General features: G+C 29.9%; 1 protein-coding gene across 10 annotated transcripts in view; it reads right to left on the bottom strand.

Annotated features, from left to right (window-relative positions):
* The window catches only part of Pez (protein tyrosine phosphatase non-receptor pez), a 60,031-nt gene that overhangs the window by 7,777 nt on the left and 31,940 nt on the right, over nt 1-20,314 (bottom strand). For 4 of the 10 annotated variants that reach the window (XM_076457584.1, XM_076457577.1, XM_076457578.1 and 1 more), the window contains exons 8-22: nt 19,855-19,942; nt 18,236-18,315; nt 17,513-17,563; nt 17,138-17,168; nt 14,834-14,885; nt 13,470-13,881; nt 12,745-12,957; nt 11,171-11,366; nt 7,720-8,349; nt 7,120-7,338; nt 4,563-4,691; nt 3,997-4,035; nt 2,522-2,596; nt 982-1,141; nt 308-471 (exon numbers count right to left, since the gene is read on the bottom strand). In XM_076457584.1, the coding sequence (XP_076313699.1) occupies nt 308-471; nt 982-1,141; nt 2,522-2,596; nt 3,997-4,035; nt 4,563-4,691; nt 7,120-7,338; nt 7,720-8,349; nt 11,171-11,366; nt 12,745-12,957; nt 13,470-13,881; nt 14,834-14,885; nt 17,138-17,168; nt 17,513-17,563; nt 18,236-18,315; nt 19,855-19,942 (2,539 nt within the window). The remainder of the gene's footprint in view (nt 1-307; nt 472-981; nt 1,142-2,521; nt 2,597-3,996; nt 4,036-4,562; nt 4,692-7,119; nt 7,339-7,719; nt 8,350-11,170; nt 11,367-12,744; nt 12,958-13,469; nt 13,882-14,833; nt 14,886-17,137; nt 17,169-17,512; nt 17,564-18,235; nt 18,316-19,854; nt 19,943-20,314) is intronic. The other 6 variants (XM_076457585.1, XM_076457581.1, XM_076457586.1 and 3 more) reach the window with 4 other exon arrangements.

The raw sequence follows: 20,314 nt of genomic DNA, 5'->3' as shown, positions 1-20,314 counted from the left end.
TTTTGAAATATCAGATCTCTTAGATTGTATTGTATCTCATCTTTTAATTTCACACATTTTTTTGAAACACCACATATCTGTTCTTTAAAAGTACACAAAAAATAACCAGAGGACTTCAAAAGTTTTCTGAATTCACAAAAATGGAGGAATTAAAAAGTGTATACACTATTTTATCAACAAAAATCATATCAACAAATTTTTCCACTGTTCTGCAAGAATGTTAATTGATAACAATTCTAGCAGTTTTCATGAAAATTTTATATTATTATTTACCAAAAGATGAAACCAATATAACTGTGATACTCACCTCATTATGATCTAATGAATAAAACAGAATGTCACACAACATCACCACTCCTGTCCTTCCAACTCCAGCACTGCAATGAATTAGAGTCGGAGAGTTTCGACTTCTTTCAGGTGGTTGTTCATTTAAAGCCAGTCGTCGAACAGAATCTATCTGTTCCATAAAATCTGGAAACCCATTAGACATCTCTACATTTTGTTTTGAATTAAAGTTTAATAAGGAATTTGGATCTGAATGTTTATTGAGCTTTTTAAATAGAACCTACAAATGTTTAAAATGTCATTAAACATATTATCTCTGCAACATTATATATTCTCACTACATTTATGGGAAAGATAAATGGAGTAACTTCCACAAAATTGAACAATTATGAAAATAAAACAACATTTTCAAATTAAAGTTATATCAGAAATTGCAAACTTCTACTATCATAGTTCAAAACAATGCTTACATACTATTATTTAAGAAAGTAGTAAAATAAGTGACATGATGAGGTGAGCCTTGCAAAAATTGGCCATATATTAATGGAGTATTTTCTTAGTTACAATCCTAAATTTACTTTTAATAACTGTCAACACACAACATTTACATAATTCAGAATGTGAAATAATAATATATTTAGAAATTATAGTTAGAAATTATCAATAAACTAATAAAAATAAAGCCCTAAAACTCACTAATAAAACCTTGCAAATTCAAAGGACAACCATGATCAGGCCAGTCAGTGTACTGAATGTGCCATACAGGTCGTTGTGTTCGGGATGGGGCATGTTTTATCACCAAGGAGCATGTGATGTACGTTGCCGAGGACACGCTATAATTTCTGATGATGTGGAACTAAAGGAGAGAGATGAAAATCACAAACAAAAACTACAGAATATTTTGACATTAACAGACTTAAGCTACTTTTTTACAAGTGGTGCAACAGTTAAAGCAAAGCAAAACTAACAGAAGGCAGCACAACAGGTTTAAAATTAAACAAAATCTACAGAACTAAAGAACAAGTTCAAAAACAGGAAACTATAGAATTATAGGAAATCTACATAAAAGAGAACAGGTTTAGAACTAGACAAGATATTAAGAAATAGAGAAAAAACCACAGAACTATAGAACAGGTTCAGAAAAGCAGAAAACTACTGATCTGAAGAACAGATTCAGAACTAGAGGAAAAGTACAGAACTAAAGAACAGACTTAGAACTAGAGGAAAACTACAGAATTAGAGAACAGATTTAGAACTAGAGATAGGCATTTATAATATACAGGATAAGCTGAACAGAAATTGTTTTTAAAGGTTCAATTCTAAACTATCACTAATATGGAAGAATTGCATATTTTTAAATAACTGACAGAAATTCAGCTGCAAAACTAGTTTATTTACCTGCAGTAGCATAAAAATCATTATAACAATTCATATAAAAACTGTAGAGAAATGAACCAGTTAACATAATTATATTAGTAAACATTACTTCAGCTGTATAGAAATGAAACAGTCAACATAATTATGTCATTAATTACTTCAGCTGTATAGAAATGAACCAGTTAACATAATTATGTCATTAATTACTTCAGCTGTATGGAAATAAACCAGTTAACATAATTGTATCAAACATTACTTCAGCTGAAAAGAAATGAACCAGTTAACATAATTATGTTATTAAATATTACTTCAGCTGTATAGAAATAAACCAGTTAACATGATTATGTTATTAAATATTACTTCAACTGTATAGAAATAAACCAGTTAACATAATTATGTTATTAAATATTACTTCAATCACATCAGAATTACAAGAAAAAAAAAAATTTGAAACCACAGTATTATTTTATATATTCACATTTAAGATTTGTTTGATTATTCAAGCACATGTTGGCTGTTTCAGCACTACATGTAAGTTATGATAAATTGCAAAAATTATCATGTCTTATAACACATGAGAGTGGAAACAATATGTTTGAAATATCTTGATAATGTTAACCAATGTTTTAACTCAATTTTTCAACTTTTGGCATTATTTTTATGTTAATGAAATATTCCAGTATTAAAAATCGTTTGAAAAACAAACTAAAACATGATTTTCAAATCTAAAAATATTACAATAATAAATAAAAATATTTTAATGGAAGATAAATAAAAAGAGTAAAAATGTTTGATTTCCTCAATGGTATATTAAAATGATTATATTACATTGGTAAATTACACTTATTACTTAACAAACCTCTCCCACTTTCAACTGGTTGTTTTCTTTGTCATTTTGTGGCCAGTAAGCAAAACTTTTCTCTCTTCCCTGTTCCTAATGTTCAAAGTATATACAAGACACTTTACTCAGCATTGCCTAATAAATATGGTAATTAGTGTTGAAGAGATAATTTTAATAACTGTTTAGCTATTTAAACTGAAACTAATTAAATTATTACTGGAAGATGCACAAACCACTATTCTATACTTACGAACAAATTAATCCAATTTCTTAAAATGATTTAATAGGTATATTTTCAGTTGAAATTCATTTTCTAAAAATCCACTAATTAAGGTTTTCCTCAAACTTCTATTATTATAAATGAAAAATAACTTGTAAAGTAATGCTGATTTCATTCAGTAGATTAGAAGCAACTGAGGTAATTTAAAATAGTTACAGAAAGGAAGCAGTAAATTCTGCTATTCACTGAAGAATATCCTCAAACAGTGGGCACTTATGACCAATTGCCCTCCCTCTGGTCAGTGGTTATAAATCAGTAACATTATGGTCAAACCTTACCCTGGCCATTTAACCTATGTGTCATGAGGTTCTTGTTGTGGTTGAAAAATATTAACTACAGAAATACAATGAAAGTAAATGTAGGGATGGTTAACATCAATCTTTCAAAACAATTCCAACAAAATAGCAGGGATGGCATCTGTATCATTCCTATATAATAACACAGGCACACAGTATAGTAGAATGTTGACAGACAAAAATAGGATAAATTAAACCCAATTTCGATTGAATACTTATACATGCATAAAACTATATGTTAATTCTTGCCTGTGTTATTATGTACAGATGCTGCAAATACTATTCCTACTGTCTTGTTTCCCTATATTTAATTCCTTTGTGAAAGATTTTTCTTTACTTGTTTTTCTTTTAATATGGTGTTTCAATTGACATAGAAAGATTGTATTTATAACCAAGTTCTCAATACAATAAAGTTCAAACTGTAATATTTATTGTTTAACTATTATTGGCCAGTAATTTCTGTTTCCCCTGTATTTATGTTTTTTAAAGGAATACCAAATTTATGTATGAAAGCTAAATTTTAGGGGTAATGATAACACTAGCATGATTTTTTTGAAATTACAACTAGGTATTAACAATACTTATAAAAAATGGATACTCCATTTGAAAAGATGTAACCTCAGTGAAATTGGTTGACACTATTGTCTTGTTTTTCATATATCAAGAAAAAAGAAGCAGATGAAAGAATAACAAGAAATTCAAACTTTTTGCTATATTTACAGACATTCCATCCTTATATAGACAGTGCTGCCACCTGCCTAACATACAGTAGAAAACACTTATCAAATGTTTATTTTTTTCAAAGTATATATATATAAGTTATACATTTCACAAAGTTTTTCTACAATTTTTAATTCTTATATTTTCAATATTTTAAGAATATTGATATTCTTTTCTTAAAAAATAAATTCAATTACTTTGAAACTGTATTCTCTCCCAGCCTTATAGAGTCCATCCTTTTGAAATAAATCAAATAACTTTTTATACACTTATACTTCGAATTTAACTGCAAAGCTACACAATGATAAAATATGCACAAACACACCCCTAAATTTTTAACTGATAAAACGAGATGAAAGGTAGCCAGTCAGTAGTACCCTTCATCAACTTCATATTTTATTTGCAGCCCCAAAGAACACTGTATATACTAATGTGCTTCATATTTAACTAAACTTGCTATATAGAGAAGAAAATTCTGTCTTACTCTACAGAATTATGTGGAACATAATCCCATTTATCTGTTTCTCTAATTTCAGTTAAACATGATACATGGGGTACTGTCTCATCAGGGCCTACCGACTAAGAAACTAACATGCAAAAAATGACGTTTTCCACATACATCACTTCCAAAAACTTAATATATAATGTACACAACACTTTAGTAATTACCTTTTAAAATAAAAACAACACTTCTAATCTTAAAAAATACTAACAAGTAAAAAGAACATTATCCTCTACACACTGAAGAAAAGAGAAGCAATACCTGGATTCCAGTGACCATAACAACTACGCTAACACGATGTTCCCAAATCATTTGCCAGAAACTATGGACCGTGTTTGAAAGTGGGGCCTGTGCAGCAATATAGAATCTCTGGACTCCACCTATGCTCACCTGTATGTGTTTTTATAAGATCTTTAATAACAAGTCAACATATATGTTATGATTCTCAAATAGTGTTTTTCTAACACAACATCAAGCACTCCATTCAGTATTACACTAAACAGTTTTTTTGAACATCTCTCACTTTTTACATCTACTAATCTAACCTGGTTAACTTGTATGGTCTTAGCTTATGAATGAGTAAGCTGTTTTATCACAGAGGTCTTATCCTTCATTGGTCTTTGGTTAATTCTTAAAATAATGAACAAATTCTCAGTTTATATAAACAAAACTTATTCATTAATAAACTAATGTTAAAATTAAGCACACTTGTTCAGCTTATAAATTATTGCTTGTTTTATAGCCTTAAAGAAACTTTTTGTGTATCTATAATTGGTTCACTTACAAAGAGATAATTTTATCTGAATGACATTTCAACTAGTGACAAAGCTAATGAAAAAAACTTGAAGCTTTTAACACATAATCAGAGAAACCAAAGATTTCCAATACTGTATTATGACTGCACATGTTGATTATAATGTTTCACTATACGCCTCATTATTTCTCCAATTCGTTGCAACTGTTATGTTTTCACAGTTACTGTATCAGAGTAAGGAAAACAATGAATGTTTTTATTGCCTGTAAAGAATCTGAAGTTAGAAATGATGTATCCTGAATCTCTCTTTCAATAATATTTTGTCATGTATATCTAATTATGCTAGAAGTATGACAATGAGTTTAAATAATCAACAATTAACAAATGTAAAAAATTAGTTTAAAATAAAAGAAGAATGATGCCGATATCAAACACATGGCAACAAAAAAATTATCTGTTTTTCTCTATTTGATGTTGCCGATTCTAAACATTTTTGAGTTATGATAGATTCATTGAAAATATTCTTATATATTGTTAAAATAACTTTAACGACTTTATTCATTAAAAATTACATTTAAAAATATTCAAAAACAATACACCATAAAAATACCAGTTTAAAAACACGAATATAATAATATTATAATACTGAAAACACGTACAGATACACAAAAATCAACAATGTTTGGTATAAGGCCTAGCAGAAGTGAAATAACTTATATCGCCCATGTTCCACCTATTTCATGGCCTCAAGTATAAGCTGCATGTTTTGATAAGTTTCTTTCATGTTCATAGCATAAGCAACAGGAATCAATGACTCAGTGTTCCCATTGTACAAAAGTACAGCTTTCAGACTAACTTTGGATGAGTGGATAAAAGAGTATCCGTTTTTGAGGATGATGTTCAGTACCTAATTCATCATTCAGTGCATCAACATTTGTACAAAAACACAAAGTATCTGACATACTGTAGTGAGAAACAAGACTTTGATGGTGACTTCAGTAAACCAAAACTTGTTCCTAGAGCTAATAAGTTCTATTGCTGTAAATTAGAGCCAAGAAGTTCCCCATGCTACTTTGGTAGAGCCAAGTCACAAATCAGATAATTTAGATATTGTGTGATCAGATGAGGCAGTTTATGTTGATATGCCACAAGAATAGAATTATTATATGAAGAGAGTAAAGAAGGTTCATTGTTTTCCTTACAGGATAACTTTCTTTGGTTTCTTGATGGATGTGGCTCTGGAAGACCATTCCCACAAAGTACTGGTTTCATTTTAGAAGAAATATCTGGATATTTAATGTAATGTTTAGGTTTGTCTGAATATCCATATACATTAGTCACTCACAAATAACACTCAGTTGGATGATCTTTGGTCTCATGCCATATCATGAGAATTGCAAAAGAGTGCAAACTTTGCACTCTTCTTATTCAGCCACTGCATCAAGCCAGATGTGCAAATTATATAACACACCCAAAATAATGAAAGTAAGCTACTTTTACCTTGTGTGTGAGGTTTTTTTTACTTTGTGAAACTGTTATATTTTTTCACAAATATAGCAGTAACTGTTCAAGTGATTTTTGGACTTACTTGAACTGGAAGCAACCAACATTTCAAATGATTTTTTTAATAAACAAATAAAATAATTTGTATGTACAGAGCTAGAATTTAAAAAAATTTAAAAACAGTTTTGCAGAATTTTACTATATCATAAGCTTGATGCAGGGAAGAAGAAAAGACTTTGTTTTGAACGTGCCCACGGTGAGGCAAAGTGACTCCATCCTTTTTATGTTCAATCAAGAGACTTCTTAAATATTCTAGCAAACTGAGCAAGTGAGGATTTCATGATTCTTGAGTGGAACAGATAAGCATGTGAATGAAGGAAAAGTGGTACCAATACCATCAAATTTTCAAACATTTCTTGAGTTTTCCTCAGTAACAAATTTTTCGTTGCCTTGTCTAATCCTTTATATATGAAAAATATCAAATTTACTTCTGAATAACTAAAAAGATGCATGAGACAGCCTTTTTTAATACAATACTTTGGACTCATTTGCAATACTTACAGTTATATGAGAGGCATTGATGTATCCAGACTTATTTTCTTTATTAGGTGTCAAACGAACCCTGTTTTCTTCATAAGGAAGGACATCTTTGAACCGGTTCCTGCTAATATTTTCTGGGAGTAAAGCAGTAAGGATCTGTGTTGTAGGTTTCTTTTTGATGATCTGTTCAAACTCAAGGAAAACCTCCCCCTCACCAAGCTTACTTTCCAGCATCTGAATCTGTACATACAATATAGATAACACTGAATAAAGTCTGATATTTAGAAAGACAGCAAGACTCCTGATGGGGTAAGTTACAAACTGAAGTGATGAGTGGTGATATGCTGAGTTTACTACTAATTATAATTTTGGTAACATTCTGTTACCAAAAGATGTATTTGTAATATAAAATACTATCCTAGAAATTAATCTCAAAATCAAACATAACATCCAGTTAACATACTGGGTTTTAGTGATGAAAATATTAAACAAAACATAAGTAAATGTTCTAAGAACAACTTCAACAGGGTATTATTCTCATATAATGAAAACATGACAGTAATATGTAACAATGGTAACTGAAAACAAAGCTGACTTAACAATGGCAGTAACAATATTTACTTTTGTATCTCTTGGGGAGTTCACACCATCCTGTCTGGACTGGAGCATATCTGGAGGGGATAAAGTAAGTCCATTCATAGCTGCCACCATCATTGGGCCCATGGCATGTGCATAAGTGGGGGTTCCTCCCTGCTGTGGTGCTGAGACACTGCCCATTTGTGAACTCTGTATGGGTACTGCATCATTATCAGTTCTTGTTTTAATGTGATTCTCCTGCAGGAAGGTTACTGGGGTATTAGATTCAAGGGGAGAGGGATTTTCAAAGAGTTTATTTTCTATTTGGTGTTGTATGTTCTGGGACACACCAGAAAGGGCAGGGTGACCAACAGCTGAGAGAGAGGGAAGTGATGGTAAGCTGGCCTGAGGTTCACCAAATGTGGTGTCAGGCACACAACGAGGTATCACGTCCATGTTGATAGCTGCCTTCTGTGGTACTATCTCCATACTTTGAGCTGGATGAGGAGATGATACAAACTGCTTAGTAACAGCAGGATCATCAGTATATATGCTGGGTTCAGAGCCAAGCTTTACACCCAAAGCATTATGCTGGTGATTTTCTCCAGAAGCTATGACATATGGGTAGTTATTAAGGTTCCTACGAGACACCAAGTCTGGACTGGTGCTTGTTACCTGAATGAAAAGAAATAAAATGAAAATAATTTACTTATTTTATTTATAATGCCAAAATATTTATGGATTTAAGCAGGGATTACACAAAGAACTGGTAAAGTAAGTTTATTACAGAAAACTTTATATTTAAGGTATAAAAAATCTTCCAATCAATTGCTCTATTACAGTATACACAACACAAACTATAACAGTGTCTCATGTATTCATTTTAAAACCAAATTAACCATATTTATACAATCAATGTTTTATAAAGTTATGAAAACAAAGCTAATCTGTCTCAATTTCTGACATGCAACTCTTACAAACATTTGTTAATGTAAAGCATTAAAATGCTTCTAGTAGGTACAAGCATATTTGTTTACAGCTGCTTAGCTTTCTCAACACAGGCTCAGTCAATTTGACCAACCACATAACCTTTCTGTACTTGTTTAAAAACTTTACAGTTTTGATTCTACCAATGTTTAATATATTATGTATATTTTCATAAATGTTGGCATATTTTCAGTAGACAAGTGTTTCACATACAAAAATTCATATTTTTTAGTGAAGTATCTTTCATTAACTAACAACAAGATTTGTCCATGAATATATCAAGTGTTTGTTTTGATTAGGCCTTGTGCAAAGTGATGTTTATGTTACAATTAACAATGCCTTTCTTCAAAAATCTCAAATTTCATTTCCATAAACTCTAAAGCTGCTAACTACATTTCAAATGTTGGTTTTTCAGTAAAGCTTTATATTTTATCTGTCATTTTCTCCACCCTTACTTTATACAAGGTTGTCTAATTTAACTGACCATGTAACCATAAAAAAATAACAAATAAACTACCCTGTTTTTCTTTCAAGAATAATTTCAAATTGTAATATGGAATTACATTTGCTCATCCTATGTAGCTTTAAACTTGCAACAGTATATATCTAATTATAATTAAGTTTTATTGTTTTCTTGTCTTTTTATTGCATTATTATTATTAATTTTACCCAATCTAACCTTAACAGATTCATATTTTTACATTTAAGTTATTTTTATAATAATAAATAAAGAATAAAAATAAAAACAAGAAATAACAAACTTAACAAGGTCTGTTTGTTTGTTGTAAACTGCTGATGAAACTTAACCTTACTTTTTTTTATACTTATGGAAGAAAAGCAAAAACAAACAATTTCCTCTAACAATCATAATATTTTTGGCTTTCTAACTATATGACAGGAGCTGTTATAAATTCCTAAGTTCGTCATTATCTTTCCCACAGGAATGAAAATTGTACTTACAGAAAAACTGATAATTCTCTGTTCAGAAATCAACATGATATAATACATCATTTGATAGACAAAACCTTGGCTTTCTATTTGTTATACATAATACAGAATTAAACATAAGGGAAATATTAACAACTCCTGAGAATCCTTAAATGTTGGTGTGGCAAGAGGGGTCTGATTTTCTATTTGATGTTCCATAACTAAATAAAATTGAAGACCATAAAAAGTATGGTTTGTCTGAACAATAACAATTTTATAGTGAGTAATTTACATTAAATTTTACATTTATTGGAGGGGTGGCAAAAAAATAGAGAAGGGATGCCTAGAGAAAGCATGTTACATTTCTTACACTAGGGGAAATTTATAGTTTTGTAAATATAACATAATAAAATTAAGAACTTAAATCTTATATACTATTAAAATATGGATTATTAACTACAATTTTACGTATATTAATTGGTATAACAAAAACAAAAAGTAGTTTAACAGAATTCTAAATGATGCTCAGGAAGAAATGGTTAACAGGGTTAATGCAGACTTCAAAAAATAAAAATTCCAGGACTTTCAAGGACCCATGTTTAAATATCCAGAACTCTTAAATCCTGCATTAAAACTTTCATTCTCTTAGCATTTAATTAACCAAGTCTGAGTGTCAGTCCAAAACTGCAGAAGTCTTGGGTCTTTCAAAAGTCTGAAATTCACTATGACTGACACAAACTATTAACAAATATGCTACTTCATTATTTTAATAAGAAAAGACTACTTAATGGATAATTTTTTTATTGAAACTGAAATTTCACATCCATGACTAAAAAACATTTCACTTTCCAAGATTTCCAGTACTGAAACTTTTAGAGTAATTTTTCATAACTTCAAGTGTTAATAAGTCACTGTTTTACATTTCTTCTACTTGTTCATTCACAGCAAGTCTAGGAAATGTAAACCTATGATTGTTTTTAATAAAGAAAAGATCATTGCAAATTTCCAGAAATCTGTCTTTCACAAACCTTTTCTTAAATAATATTGTTATCTCTTTGATATTTTAAGCTTTCTTTCACCAGTGACAATTTGCAATTTGTCTGAAAATACTGATAACAAATGTACATTTTAATGCAAAAAACAAAACAAAAAACTTAAGTCAAAGTCCACCTAGGTGTCATTAATGGAATCAAAAACCCAAATACTAGCAGACCTGTGCAAAATGTTTCATATACTAAACAGGCAAATAAACCAAAATAAGTGAAATAAAAATTACCTTTCTGTAATACATGTTAAACCTTGACATCAGAATGAGCAAAAAAGCTCTATATATTAATGCAAGTGTGCTACAAGATTCTAATTAAGATAATATAAACAATGAGTCTAAGAATCTCGACATATTTTTATACCAGTCAAAGCAAATGTTAATTATCTTTGGTTGAATTATCTAGTGATTAAAAACGGAGTTTCAAAAGCTTCTCTACAATGAGGTAAGATACCAGCTTATGTTCACACTTATTTTTTTTGCACTTACTGATATTACCTACTCTGAAAAATCCACACAAAACCAAAGAACTCTCACCTGATGACCTTTAGTCAGGTCAGGAGTACTAGAGCTTGACCTCTGACTGTAAGGATAAGGAGGAGGGGGTTTGTACTGGTATGAGAGATGCAGATTTACTAACAGTTGTTCTGCAGTCAGATCTGTTGGCAGGCCTTGTGATGTTAATTCGGGAGTACTGTAGGTGTGTGAAGGAGGTATTGAAAGATCATTACTCCTGTAAACAAACAAATACAAATCACTTACTATCCACTCTTTACATTAAAATGTCCAATCTGAAGATAACAGTTACAAAATCAACACTGCTCGCATCAATAAACACTGTTCATAATTTTATACACCAGATCTTCAGATTTTAATAACAGAACCTGAGACTGATGCAAACATGTGAAAGGTGTTATTCTGTTATCATTTGTAATGTTATACTTATATAAATATTATATCAACTCGAGTAACAGCAATACTTTACATTAAAAACTACTTTTGATTCAAGCCGATTTGAAATGAAACAGGTTAAAAGCAAAGAAATACATAAGCTGATATGAAAATTCTTCTGTAAACAGTACATTTGAATAAGGAATGCAGTTTTGAGTAGCTGGGAACACCAGTGAATGTATAAATTGATCAGAAAGTCTTGAATAAACAACAATGGTGAATTTGTAAATTGGTCGGGAAGTCTTGAATAAACAACAATGGTGAACTTGTAAGTTGATCAGGAAGTCTTGAATAAACAACAATGGTGAATTTATAAATTGGTCAGGAAGTCTTGAATAAACAACATTGGTGGATTTGTAAATTTGTCAGGAAGTCTTGAATAAACAACAATGGTGAATTTGAAAATTGATCAGAAAGTCTTGAATAAACAACTGTTTTTTAAATTAATAAAAAATCTTCAATAAAAGTATCAGTAGTCAACTTTGTTAATCCATCACCCTTTTATTTCAAAAGAAGTTGGTAAACAAACTGAAAAGCTCTCATTTTCAAGAGGAAATGACTTCAAAATTATTTGAAATTATTCCAATTTTCTTCTTTTCAATTTCATAGAAAATAATAATGCTGGTTGGTCTTTCTAGTGTAAAAGAAATTCATGAAAGAACCAGAAAATCAATGTTATATAACATAAAAAATAACTTAACATTTCACAAATTTTAGCTACAATACTCAATTAAAAAAACAAACAAACAACATTATCATGTACATTACAGACATTGCATTAAAGGTAACAGTGTGTGTGAATTTGCTACATGGTGAAATTGATTACTTTGTTTGTTGATAAATGCAAAGCCAGAAAAATCAGCTACCTAAACCCCAATTATTAGTATTATAAGCTACTGTGCCAGGATGGAAAGTATGGGGAACAAATTATTGCAAGATCCTAATGACTTACAGGTACGCCTATAAACTTTCTAGAAAGCGTGTTAAACACTTCTTTACAAAGTATATTACATGGGCAATAACTTGTGGCTTTATAAAGTGAATTGTGTCAGGTTTTACCTGTGGATTATTAATGTCAAATTGTAAGCTTTGAATGCATAAAGAAAGACTTTTATATAACCAACAAGCTTCACTGTGATTCAATAGTAAATCCATCTTACCTGCTAAGACCTAAACCAACATCACTCACAACTCCAGCTGAGCCATTAATTTTCAGGTGGGACAAATCAGTATAGTTTTTATACTGAGTGTAAGACTGCAGAGGAGCAGCCTGATGGTAACTGTGGGAGATGTCTACCTGACTGTCTGTTATGGTGGAGTTGGTCCGAGACTGACGGACGCCACTATGGATAGACGTATCTGTTAAACTAGTGCTAGGATTGGGAGAATATATCTCAATAAATAGTCAGCATCAAAATTTTTTTACTTATTTACCAATTATTCTAGCTTTTTTGTTATTTAAAAGGTATATATACAAAAATGTTTCACTTCAAAAAACTTTAATACTCGAAGAAACAAATCTTGAAGTCTTGAAAGTCATCAGTCATGAGAAACATACTTTCTGTTACTTCTAATACAGAAACACTCAAACTAACATCAAGGTTTTCAAATGTGCATCATACCACTTAGATAACACTGAAAAATACTAAGAATTGTAAATTTGTTGGGATATTTTTAAATAGTAAGTTAAACATGAAGTAGTCCATATTTCTATTAAATTCTAAGGAAATGCTAATTATACAACAGCTGACATCAGAAAAATTAAAATAAGCTGAGTTTAGTTGATAAGACAGTTTTTATCTCCTGTTAATACATTTAAGCTAGTAAACTCGAGCCACTTCTGATTAACAAGTGAAATCCAACTACTGGTAATATAAACTCAGACCTTTGGATTCCATACTTTTGATGGATAGCAGTCTCATAATCAGGAGCTTGGCGATAACACGGCAGCAAAGCACGTCGTTTTTCTAGAGAAAGTTCTGAATGGATGTAATTCTGTTGTTCAGATTGCTTCTGTAAATCAGCAGTGGAAGGCATGTCTTCACTGGCATGAAAATCATAGTAGGCAGTAACTGTGTGAGGACGCACACAAGTTTCATGTGCACTGTGTAACGAAGATGACGAAGTAAATGTTGTTGACAAAGCATTCTCTGAGAGGTGATGTTGTAAAGCTTGCTGCTGCTGTCCTTGAAAGGATCTGTTGTTGATGTTTCTTTCTTCCTTATTGAACTCTTGTGACGATGAAAATGGACGATGTTCAATATAGCTTCCTTCAGTGTGGTAAATCCCCAATTCATCTACACGAAACAGGTAGAAGTAAGCCTTTTCTGTTACTTCACTTATATACAAGCTACACTCCTAACAGTTGAATCAACTCATTCTATTAATCCCCAGCCAACAAACTACAATGCATCTGTTAGGACTAGTGTTAACAACTCTGTCATGAAGAATGATTTGGTGAAATAATTTTGGGGTAAAACAAAAGTCATAATTTTAAAGCACAAAACAAACTTGATCAAAATATGGATGACTCAAAAACTAATGGGTGATAATATTGTGCCATCATGTGAATAGCCTAAGTTACAATAAATGACTGAGATTTTAACTCTTTCCAATTGGTAATTCAACCTCTCTCAAATATAATATTGAAGATTACTTAATCAGTAGATAACTGTAACTGGGTTTTTAAGAGCAATATACTTTTACATTTTGTATTTAAAAGTATAAAGCATGCTGATATTTTATATTCAACAAGTACTGATGTTCTTTATATATAAAATTGAATGCCTGTATGTTACACTTTTAAGGATAACAAAATATCTGTTGGTCCATATAACCCATCCCATAATCTAAAATAAACTTTAAATCAAAACATTCACAGCCAGACCTCATCAATCAAATATTTATCAAGCCTTAACTTAAACTCCATTAAATAAGCTGTATTTACCTAAGGATATTTCATACCCAAAAGCCAACCACCTAAAGCTGAAAAATAAAGCTGTCTCAGCTGAAGATGGTTTCTATCTTATCCAAATTTATGTGTGTATACCTTAGTCCTTTTGAAGAACAACAGAAAATAGCCTAAAGATTTGGGTATAAGTAACAACCAACTGTTTATAAGATATGTAATTAGTATCCGATTTTTGCTAGCCATTTGTTTAAAATTCAGTAATATACATACTAACTACCTCCAATTAAGTTTCTCTGAAAGTTAAGATATTTGTACTAACAAAATTCAGTTGTACATACCCAAAGATTCTTGACTTGCTTGAAAGTTATCTAAAACAGCTTCTGAATTACCCTTGAAAAGTTTTTAAAACAAGATATTATATTTACATTTGTATACCCATTTTCATTACCTACTTAATATGACTGGAGTTACAGGAAAACATGTCACAATAATTATTACTTTCTACAATAATCTAATAAAATAACATTCCTCAGTGCACCAACAGAAACCAGCACTGATAAATTCAATACCATTTATCCACATGTTCTAGATCAACTGCATGTGTTATTGTGATAAAAAAAATTATATACTATCTTTATGACAGTAACTAGTGCATTGTCATTTTTTATTATTATATCACTTATCCACAGTAATATGTTCTAGATCAGTGAAATGTAGATATTATAACCAGAGGTGTAGTGTTAGGTAAAGAAGTGTTACTATTATTAGTATTTTTTACAGTGTCTATATAAAAAAAACTAATTTCAGAAATATTAGCTGTAAACTGTAATTGAAGTTACATTAAAAAACGTTACAATAAAAAAATTAATTTTATTTCCCCTTGAACTTTTGAATTACAGTGTAACTTACTTACAAAAAGCATGATTAGCATGAAGATTAAGTAATAAATACTACCTAAACCAAAATGAGTATATTTATATTACTGGAAACAAAGCAGTTACTGTGTAAATATGATAAAATAAAAAACAGAATGTTAATAAGCTCTTACACACTTTTATACCTCTACTATTAAATCCCAACCACTGTGGGATGATAACTTACAATCAAATGCCTAACGTGTTTATTAGATTTTGTACACAGCCATAAATAGTTTCTATATAGTACTTTAGACAATCAATGTACTAAAAACAAGCCAGTAAGCCCTACAATGTATTTTCTAATAAAGCCACAGAATGTACATTATATAAACAGTCTAATGCCATGAGTGACAATTCCCTGCTTTATTTTTGAAAGATTTCTGTTTCAGCAGTTAGCAGTAAAATAAACATAGGAGATAGATGTCTGACCACAAGTTGTTTGGATTAATTTTTTTATCAATCCTAACAAAACTACGTTTTATTTTGCATTTTGCAACCCTTCCTCTCATTATACTTCAAGATCTTGCCTACAACCTTTATGAAAAGATTAATAGGTTCTTCCCTTCTTTCTTTTAAGAGCGGGCAAATGTTCACGAAGTTAGAGATTTGCAAATTCAAATAGGTTTGACCTTGTGAGGGAACAGTGTTCCAACTAAAAACAAAATGTAAGGGAATGTCATTCCCCACCATTAGTCATAACCTAAAACTACCTTATTGCTTCATAAGAAACAATAAATTACAATAATCTACTTCTTAAAACGTTTTTTTTTCTTCTTCTATATAGTATATTAATACAAAATAATTAGAATACACAATTTCAATGTTTCTAATTATATTGGGTTGAGGAATAATTTGTGAGCGGTTTTCAAGTTACAAAAATTTATTTATAAATGAAACGCTTTCGCAAAATATTTCATGTCATTTGGTAGATAATTTTTTGCTCTAATAGATGGTGTGTTTGATTTTCATATGTCTTTAATTTTTGCTTTCATTTTCAGCTTATTAAATGGAATGTCAAGTGGACAAAATTGAGCATTTTCGACACCATCTGCTTTTCGCATTTAATTTCTTGCAATTTCGTTTAAAACAATGCATACTATATACCTAGGTATTACATGAAATAAAGTATCATAATAAATGTTTTGGGTGTAATGTGTTCATGCATTGAAGTATTGTATAGTCTTGCATGTAATACTTGAATGAAATTATTTAAAAACGCTCACGAATTATTCCTCAACCTAATACTCTAAGTTCTACAACTTAAAACATGTTAGTGTAGGATTTCCACTTCTTGTAATCTTGTTGAAAAAACAGAAACAATAAAATTATTTTTGAAACCTAAGATTATTTTTACTAATAAATTAAAAAACAGCAGGACAGATAAAGGATATGAGAGTGACGATTTTTTAACATGTTTACTTAAACGGAGCACACAGCACAATCAAAACAATGAAATCACTGTTTCTGCTGCTTATTCTGTTGGTATTGTAATGATGTGTTAGTGGTTGGATTCAACATGAAACCTAAAACATCATTTCAAGATCAAAAGACAAAGCAGGAGAAGTCTATAAAAATCTTACCAATTTGTTCAATCTACCAACTATACTTCTGAGCCAAATTTGAAATAAATCACCTGAAATTATATTTTGCACAGCAATAATTACTCTTGTACACAGCTAACATATACACATACAGAGTACTGCATCTAGTTAAAATTAACCTTACCTCTTGTCGAGTGTTGCTGAAGACGGAATTTCTAAATAAAAATGACAAAATGAAATCACTATAAATAATTTATCATCAAAACTATTTTTAACTAACAGCTGAAATACTGTGAGAAATTCCAATGTTTTAAAACATGAATTAAGTTTGAGTATATTCTCTATGAAAAAACAGAACTATTTTATTCCAAACAATGTCATTTGATCTTTATTAGAAGAGAATGTGATAACAACCAAACAAAAGATAAAGTTAAATGATGCAGCACACAAAACTTTAAACACTCGAAACAATTGCAATAAAAAGTAAGTATTTTTGACATTCTAATATCTGAGAGGCATTAAGAAAATTATTCTAATAAAAATACAATAATCAACGTACTGTACACATGGTCCTTGATTTCCTGTTTGAAGTTTCTGACCATCGACTTCACTGTTGGAAAAAGAAAGTATTAAGAAAGTTCTAGAAATAAAAACAAATACTTAGAAGGAAAAATAATATGCAAAGTTTAATGATAAAAACTGTTCAGAAGATTGTTAATAAAGGTGACAATGTTATTTACAAGTCTGCGTGAATATAGAACAATCCAGGTCAAATATTTCACATACGCTATAATGAAAACCAAAAAGGTTCAAGGAAAAAATATTTTATGAATTTAAACAAGTTTTGTCTACACCAGCATGACACAACTTATCTGTTATGAAATATTCAGTTGCTTTGAAAATTAATTTCGTACTTGAGCTATAACTGCTTATTTTTTGCATTATCACATATTGTTATAGGCTCACAGTTTTGAAATATTCAAGAACAAACAAAACCTAAACAAATTACTAAGTTTATTTTGCCAGTCTGAAAAAATTCTAGCATATTCAATATTTTTCAAACTGTATTTCATTTTACGAAAATTAAGGAACACATAACTAGGATTTTTTTATTTACAACTCCCTACATAGCAGCTTGTATAATATTATATTTATTAGGATGTTGAGGTTATATCCAGATCAGAAGCAAATTGTAAGAGTACTTAATACGAAAATGTGTTTGTTGTTGTTTATAACATAGAATTCAAATACAAAGTTAAAGATTCAACAGGACACTTCTTACTTGTTGTTTTTTGCTGGAAAATGAAACTGATGTTGTTGGGCACACATCTTCCAAACATATTTGGCACTATCAACATCTTCCTGTTTGAAAACAAAAAATAATACGAATATTTTTTTATATTTACAGTAAGCATGGAAAAATGGTAAAGTGAAATAAAAACAGCTCGATGAATGAAAAACCAGCAACACTAAAATAGTTACATAAAAGGGCAACATGAAAAGCAAAAGTAATAAGTTTTTAGTTAAAAACTTCTAAAAAAAATAAGAATATGTACTTTCATATTTGTGAAGTTTGAAGAAACTCAGGGATAAGTAAAAATAAATAAATTGGTGAACATAAAAATAATTTTTAAAATGTTCACATTGTTAAAAAATAAACTGTTTGGATTTTATTTCCCCATCTTGTTTTTAATCTTTTTCCTTAACATTTACTTTGCATATATTATATTTTTTATGGTTTAGTTTTACACATCTTTCTGATGAATGCAGGGTTATTTTAAATACACACATCACAGTAATGTGTCTGCATTTTAATATTTTTTTTGACACTCCATGAAAAAAGTTTATCACAGCAAATATTTGTAGAGCATCCCTCAGATTTAGGAAATATTCATATATTGCAGAATAATGCAAAAATTTAAAATTGTCCACCTACTACTTTGAATTCAGCAACAAGTTAGAACCTAACTAATTATTTTGCTGCTATGTTTAAAGATAAACAACTCTTTCAATGCCAGGTTTATTTTCAGATGCACAATGAAAGACAAACAAAATAAAGTTTAAATATTTTATTAATTATTCAACACTAGTTAACTTTGAGAAATTGGGAAAAAGAATATATTTTCTTCATGCAGGTAGATAATTCCAAACTCACACTTTCTACAGCTAAAATTATTATAATTTTTTTGTATACCACAAGTGTTTGTTACAATGCTCTAGAGGGGAGATGTACGTGTCTCCAAAAGAGTTGTAGATACTGTTCACTTGTAAATGATCCTATAGGCAGGTCTGTAAGTTTATTAATACATTTTTTCCATTTCTAGCAATTCAAAAAAACTATGTACTGTCCAGAACCTCATAAATATACAGGAATAAATAAGTAATATAATAAGTTAATTGGTCACAAAGTATTTTTCTAGATGGGTAAACCACAAAATGCATTTTTAAAACAGTCCCAAAAATAAACCACATTGTTGCACTTTTCAAGACCAACAAATGCCAGCCAACATACTGAGATGAACACAAAGAAATAACAATACAGACAGATAACTACAACAGTGGAGACAAAAATCTAAAACATCAGTGAATAAACATATACACAATCTTTTATTCTGCTTACATAAAATGTAAAAACTAAGTAATTTGTTTACAAGTTATTCAAAAGTTTAACAAAACCAATAATTATTAAATATATACAATTAATTATAAGTTTTTATATTTTATAGGGGTAAGCTTCACTGAGGAAGCTACTGGCTAACATTTTAATGAAATCACAAAATGTCATATAGTAACTTGTCTTTTAAATCTTCCTGATCATTTCATGACATATCTTATTTTTAAGTCATGTATATTATTAGTTGACAAAACGTAATACAGAAAATGTTATGCTGTATTCCTTACCAATTGAAGAGAAAAAGTCCTTTCTTTCACATGGCACTCTATAATAAATACTTTTTTATTGAGACTCAGGTTGGTAATCTCATTCCATCTAAAAACCAGAAAACAAATATATTTGTAATGATCAAATGTAACTAAACATTAGCATAATAAGGAATATAAGTTCAGATTACAACTTGAGAATAAGCAATATTGTTACATTTTGATGGTTTAATGTTGACTTCAGTTTTTTAATCATAAAACTTTCATATATTTTCTGCCACTCTATCTTGTTAGACAAACTATTGTAAAGTCTGAAAAGTTACAATATTAGTCTGGTAAATTTTAAAATATTTTAACAAGAAGTAACCAAATACAAGATATTTATAGATATTTTGGTTTATTAATCAAGAGGGTAGCACTGAAACTGGCAAATTAATGCTCATTTGTACAGTTGAATTTGGTAAAAGTGCTTATGGGATAA

The sequence above is a fragment of the Tachypleus tridentatus genome, chromosome 9, assembly GCF_004210375.1.
Source record: "Tachypleus tridentatus isolate NWPU-2018 chromosome 9, ASM421037v1, whole genome shotgun sequence".
Classification (NCBI taxonomy): domain Eukaryota; kingdom Metazoa; phylum Arthropoda; class Merostomata; order Xiphosura; family Limulidae; genus Tachypleus; species Tachypleus tridentatus.
This window is presented reverse-complemented; position numbering and strand designations above follow the sequence as displayed.